Source organism: Ascaphus truei, chromosome 15 (assembly GCF_040206685.1).
Source record: "Ascaphus truei isolate aAscTru1 chromosome 15, aAscTru1.hap1, whole genome shotgun sequence".
NCBI lineage: Eukaryota > Metazoa > Chordata > Amphibia > Anura > Ascaphidae > Ascaphus > Ascaphus truei.
The window spans coordinates 28,870,614-28,877,682 of record NC_134497.1 but is presented as its reverse complement, the minus strand read 5'-3'; the positions used below and the strand labels follow the sequence as shown (position 1 = coordinate 28,877,682).

Genomic DNA, 7,069 nt, shown 5'->3' with positions numbered 1-7,069 from the left:
AAAAAACCTCAGAGAGTCGCTACTGATCAAAAGCCAAAGATACGCCAAAATTAGGGCAAATGGCGGTGCTATGGGAAAAATTAATATGAACACACAAAAAAGACAGAAATCCCAATGAAAAGCACTCAGATCACGAAAAATATAATTTAAATGCAAAAGGGTTTATTAATCATGGACAGAAAAAACACATGAAACATACTAAAAATAACATACATCTAAAAAACAATACCAGACGGGGAAAACACAGTCAACTCAAATCTCACAAAATTGCTAATTGTACCGAAAAACCACCAAACAGGATGCCCAGGTGGCAGAAAAAAGGGGGGCAGAGGAGGATGATCTATACACACACAGAGGGAATCAGAGGATCCCACTGGGTATGATGACCGGCCGGTCCTAAAATAGATCCTAAAAGGGGCCACAGGTATGACAATTCATGAATTGTAATATACATATAGAAAAACCTGATATGCAGGCAAGCGTGAGAATCAGGAATGTCACATATAAATACAAAATTATACAGAGCAAATGTGATATTAATCAAACAAATAGATACTCAAGTGAGGGCAGACATAGTCACCCAGAGGGTAATCAAAGCACTGAAAATATGTGCAAACATGTGCTCTCCCTCTAATTAAGTGAAACTAATTAGCTGCTCACACACAGGGATATGAAAAAACATCAAACCACACTCATATAGCAAGAATCGCACTAATACTGATTAAATAATCTACTAATGTGCAAACAAATGCTAAATAAACCAGATAGTTCAAAATGGATAAACTGGAGGCTAGGTAAGGAGGACATCACCACACGTATGTGGAAAAATAACTGACATAGGGAAATCCCTAGATAGAACGGAGGACAGTCATGGTTATGTAAATAATAGCATAGGGAAAATATCACCATGTGCGTGTCATGCGCCTCCGTTGCAGGTATTGATCAGTCCTCCAAGATCTGGCCACGAAGGGGTTAAAGCAGGCAAACCTCCATCGCCGAGCTGGATGAGCAAGATAGCTGCTGAGAGTGGAGAGAGAGGCTGAAATCAGCCAAACGACTGTGTCCCACGTCTGGAAACTCCTACTCTTGGAAGACTGATTAATACATGCAACTAATGAGATGTATTCTATTCATTGTACAATTTTTTTTTTAATTATACCTTCACAACTACGATATTAAGTCGATAGTTTATCAAAGAATTTGTAAAGATTTCTGCCACTTTAATTGGTGGTTTTGCAGCTAGTGAGATTTCCTTTTAAATCATTAAATATTATGATCCACTTTAAATGTATAATCCACTACATCTACTCTCCCGGCCCTAATGCTGCACATGTTGTGATAAACAGTTCATTTTTACAATGTACATCTACAGTTTAATTTCATCCTGAACTTTTTGTGAAACGCCAACTTACCTCTCCTGCATGACCTTTTGTAAGACAGTTTGTGTAACAGTGACTTTTTTGTCTCGTCTAGTGCAAAGACGAGCACCAATAATCCACCCATGCCAACACTGCAAGGTTGCTTTTACCAGTCAGGATTACCGCCTCAAGCATCTGAAGTTCAAACACCCAAATGAGAACATGGAAAAGATGAGGACAGAACAATCTTGCAACATTCCAATAAATATGACAGAAAATGCATCTTTCAACCAGTCAAGGCAATTAATAAACAATGTAACTGCTTCTCATTCCAAAACATATATATTAGCAGCTGCCACCGGAAAAGATCTTGGAGAAAGTGGGAAGCGTCTGACTTGGTTATCAGACCAGAATGCACAGAAGAGGACACACACAGGGGAGAGACTGCATGTATGTGGGGAATGTGGGAAGGGATTTTGTAACTTATCCCACCTGATCAGACACAAGAGGACACACACAGGGGAGAGACCGCATGTATGTGGGGAATGTGGGAAGGGATTTAGTCATTTATCCACCCTGAACACACACACGAGGACACACACAGGGGAGCGACCGCATTTATGTGGAGTGTGTGGGAAGGGATTTAGTGACTTTTCCAACCTGAACACACACAAGAGAACACACACAGGGGATAAACCACATGTATGTGGGGAATGTGGGAAGGGATTTAGTAATTTATCCAGCCTGAACACACACAAGAGAACACACACAGGGGAGAAACCACATGTATGTGGGGAATGTGGGAAGGGATTTAGTCACTTATCCAGCCTGAACACACACAAGTGGGGACACACAGAGGAGAGACCGCATGTATGTGGGGAATGTGGGAAGGGATTTAGTATTTTATCCAGCCTGAACACACACAAGAGGACACACACAGGGGAGAGACCGTATGTATGCTGTGAATGTCAGAAGGGATTTAGTGACTTTTCCAGCCTAAACAAACACAAGAGGACACACACAGGGGAGAAACCGCATGTATGTGGGGAATGTGGGAAGGGATTTAGTATTTTATCCAGCCTGAACACACACAAGAGGACACACACAGGGGAGAGACCGCATGTATGTGGGGAATGTGGGAAGGGATTTAGTATTTTATCCAGCCTGAACTCACACAAGAGAACACACACAGGGGAGAGACCGCATGTATGTGGGGAATGTGGGAAGGGATTTAGTCAGTTATCCAGCCTGAACACACACAAGAGGACACACACAGGGGATAGACCGCATGTATGTGGGGAATGTAGAAAGGGATTTAGTCAGTTATCCCACCTGAACACACACAAGATGACACACACAGGGGAGAGACCGCATGTATGTGGGGAATGTGGGAAGGGATTTAGTGACTTTTCCAATCTGAACTCACACAAGAGAACACACACAGGGGAGAGACCACATGTATGTGGGGAATGTGGGAAGGGATTTAGTCATTTATCCACCCTGAACAGACACACGAGGACACACACAGGGGAGCGACCGCATTTATGTGGAGTGTGTGGGAAGGGATTTAGTGACTTTTCCAACCTGAACACACACAAGAGAACACACACAGGGGATAAACCACATGTATGTGGGGAATGTGGGAAGGGATTTAGTATTTTATCCAGCCTGAACTCACACAAGAGAACACACACAGGGGAGAAACCACATGTATGTGGGGAATGTGGGAAGGGATTTAGTATTTTATCCAGCCTGAACTCACACAAGAGAACACACACAGGGGAGAGACCGCATGTGTGTGGGGAATGTGGGAAGGGATTTAGTCAGTTATCCAGCCTGAACACACACAAGAGGACACACACAGGGGAGAGACCGTATGTATGTTGTGAATGTCAGAAGGGATTTAGTGACTTTTCCATCCTAAACAAACACAAGAGGACACACACAGGGGAGAGACCGCATGTATGTGGGGAATGTGGGAAGGGATTTAGTATTTTATCAAGCCTGAACACACACAAGAGGACACACACAGGGGAGAGACCGCATGTATGTGGGGAATGTGGGAAGGGATTTAGTATTTTATCCAGCCTGTACACACACAAGAGAACACACACAGGGGAGAGACCGCATGTATGTGGGGAATGTGGGAAGGGATTTAGTCAGTTATCCAGCCTGAACACACACAAGAGGATACACACAGGGGAGAGACCGCATGTATGTGGGGAATGTAGAAAGGGATTTAGTCAGTTATCCCACCTGAACAGACACAAGATGACACACACAGGGGAGAGACCGCATGTATGTGGGGAATGTGGGAATGGATTTATTGACTTTTCCAATCTGAACTCACACAAGAGAACACACACAGGGGAGAGACCACATGTATGTGGGGAATGTGGGAAGGGATTTAGTCACTTATCTAGTCTGAAGACTCACAAGGACACACACAGGGGAGATACCGCATGTATGTCGGGAGTAGGGGAAGGGATTTAGTCAGTTTTCCAACCTGAACATACACAAAAGGACACACACACAGGGGAAAGACTGCATGTGTCTGGGGAATGTCGGAAGGAATTTAGTGACATCCTGTCTGGACACACAAGGACACACACAGAGAGAGGCCACATGTATGTGGGAAGGGATTTAGTGATTTTTCCAGCCTGAGGAGACACAAGATGACACTCAGGGGAGAGACCGCCAGGCATGTTTAGGGATAACCAGCGACTAAGACGCTCACATAAGTGCACACGTGTATCTGTATTGCGCTAAATCACAATGAAAAGGGATTTTAGCTAATGGTGCATAAAACGAGCATTTTGTATTTGCATTTGTATTTGTATTTGCATTTGTATCATTGCATTTGTATCATTCCTATTTTAGTTTTATTGAAAGAAAAATTTTCTTCATTTATATTTCCATGCTGTTGGTTCTAATAAAATATGCGTTCCCCATTATTCTGAAGCGGTCTGTAGCCTCACTCAGCTGCGAATTGTAATAGTTTTGCCGCAACCAATTTGCCGTCTGCATGTCACATCCGCCGCAACTCCTGTCGGAGATCGCCCGGCTGACGCGTTGCACGGCGGACCCATGCGCCCACGCACTGCCAGGGTGATAGGAGCATGCTCTGAAAGGAGCCGCAGGCGCCTCCCACAGGGAGGGAACTCGGCCGCACGTCTGCGTGTCATCAGCGCTCCGCGACGCGCATTGCGCACGTGCGCAGGTTGCCTGGCAACCAGGGTAATCACCAGGAAAGCCTGACCTGCAGGCTGTTTCAGATTATTGCCTTCCGGACACCATTGGAGGACCGGATCACACCCCTGCAAGGTAATTGGATCCTTCCTACTTATATACCTGTTCCTGTCTGTCATTCCTTGCTGAGCATAAACTCCTGTTTATGCATTGTGCTCACCGCTGCTGTTTAGTTGTCTTGAACTCTGCTTGGCCTTACCTGTCTGTTATCTCCTGTCCTGATCCTGGCTGTTCTTTGGATTCCTAAACTCTCGTGCACTTTGACCCCGGCTTCGTCCCTTGACCATTCTGCCTTCTATTACCCTGGACCTTGGCTACGGAAATCTACCATCCTCCACTCTCCAACCCGGAAATACGGCAAGTACCCCGACTACCCTGACCGCTCCAACCCTACAACGCTGTACGACTTGGACTATGCATTCCGGACAGGACTGCGTGGTTGTGGGTCGTTGTCTTTCTATCCCCACCTCAGCCCGCGGTCTTCCGTCCTGTTTGTGGTGAGCGCCGCGTGACACTGCATTAGGCTGCAGACGGACCCTCTGCCACCAGCTGCTTCTAATGTAAGTTTTATTACTGTTTTGGGTATGGGTTAATTTAAGGGATTTTGGGTAGGGGTTTTAGGTTAAGTGCTTGGGGTATGGGGTTTTAGGGTAAGGGATTAAGGTGTGTGGTTTTAGGGTAAGAAGTGTGTGACGGACTTCATAATAAAGGTGAAGGAACTGTGTGCGGTTAGGGAGGGGGCACGGGACAGAAAGCCCCTCGCTCACCTATTGGTTTTGTTTGGGGCTAGTTCAGTTTTGGCGGGAAAGTGAACTTTGTGTTACCAGGCAGATGTGGGACAGATGTCAGGTGATTGGCTGAGGAGTAGGTGCTCGGCAGGTGGGCAGAGTGCTGTATTTGAGCAGGCCAGAGGCAGCGCATGGCTAGGAAGTTTGGGCAGGAAAATGGAAGGTACGGTATATGTAGACGGAGCAGAAGCCGATACGGAAATTGCCTGAGGTTAGGGGATATTGGCTGTCCCACTCCCCAAATTATGTGTTATAATAACAGCTATATATACTGTATTTAGGGTTTTGTGCTGTCGCAGCATGATGACAGTGGGTTAAAAGTGCAAATGCTGTTTAGCATAATTCTCTGGTTATTGATCATTATATACTGACTGAGGCCAGGGTAAAGTTGGGCAATTGGTCTTTCCAACACAGAAACATGAAAAAAACCTACTTTAAAAAGGTTAGTGTCTCCTCCTCCCAGTGCTTAAGCTCACCCCACCTCATCCTACTTTTTAAAGTAGAAGGTTTTTTTCGTGTTTCTGTGTTGGACACACCCACTGCGGTCATTCTCCCTCCAGCAGAGATAAATGAGAATTGTCACAGTTTAGTGTTAGCACCAGCTTTACTGGTTATGCCGTGATGCTCTGGCCAAAGGGTTTAACTAAATAACCCTTACGAGAATACTAATGAAGTATTTGACTATATATTTTGTCACATTGGATGTAGCATTGGGCATTGTGATGATTCGCCATTCCGGCGGTTCTGTCCCCTTAACCCTCACCTGTTCGTCAGGATCTAGAGGCACTCAGAGGGGGCATTTCAGCGGTAATTCGCATGCGCGGGCTCCGTGGGTCCCGTCCACAGGATGCGTTTCCGTCCCATGTCCAATGACGCGCAACGCATGCGCGGTGCACGCTCTCCGACGTCCTGTGGTCTCCGTCCCCGACTCTGCCTCCGCCTTTGACAGAGGTACGCGGCACAGCGTTTATGCACGGGACTCCCATCTCTCCTCGGGTCCCGTCACTGACGCGGGTGCTATGGCGCACGGGTTCGCGGTGTCAATAGTGGTCCCACCTCCACTCCTAATCGGCCGCACAATAGTGCACACCTGCGCGATCCAGCAGCCTATCAGTGAGGGCGCCACTACTTCCTGGTTACCTCCCATTTGAACGAGGCCCTTTATATACTCTGAACTTCCTTTCCTTGCGGAGCATAAGCTTTGTTTGTGACGCTGCATCTGGCTGCAATCCAGTAAACTGCCTTGCCTGCCTCTTACCATTGCTGCCTGACCCTGTCTTGGACTCTGTGATATTCTCCTGCACTGACCCTAACTTTGGAATACGATGATCCTGCTCTCTCCTGCTCTGGCTTTGGCTTCTCAACGTCTCTACTCTCTCCAATCCTGACCCTGGCTACGTACCCCAATGTTCTGCTACTCTCCACTCCTAGACTCGGCAAATACCACGTTTTTGCTGGCCTCTATAACCCGATCCGGCTTACAAGACTATCCTACACACTAGACGCACCCTCGCGGTTGTGGTCGGCGTTCTATACCAATCCCTACCTCAGCCCCGCGGTTGTGTCTCATTTGTGGTGAGCTCCGCATTACAGGCATTTCTGTCTTTTATTGTATATATTTGGCCACGCTCCGTAGCACTCCTTTTTGACACAAATATTATCCCTGATGAAGTT

At 46.4% G+C, this 7,069-nt stretch overlaps 1 protein-coding gene across 2 annotated transcripts in view; it reads left to right on the top strand.

Moving 5' to 3' along the window:
* LOC142466743 (uncharacterized) overlaps window positions 1-4,312 on the top strand; it is a 78,675-nt gene extending 74,363 nt beyond the window's left edge. For both annotated transcript variants that reach the window (XM_075572103.1, XM_075572104.1), the window contains one exon: window positions 1,474-4,312. In XM_075572103.1, coding sequence (XP_075428218.1) covers window positions 1,581-3,851 — 2,271 coding nt within the window. In that variant the 5' untranslated portion in view covers window positions 1,474-1,580 and the 3' untranslated portion in view covers window positions 3,852-4,312. The remainder of the gene's footprint in view (window positions 1-1,473) is intronic.
* The last annotated feature ends 2,757 nt before the right edge of the window (window positions 4,313-7,069 follow it).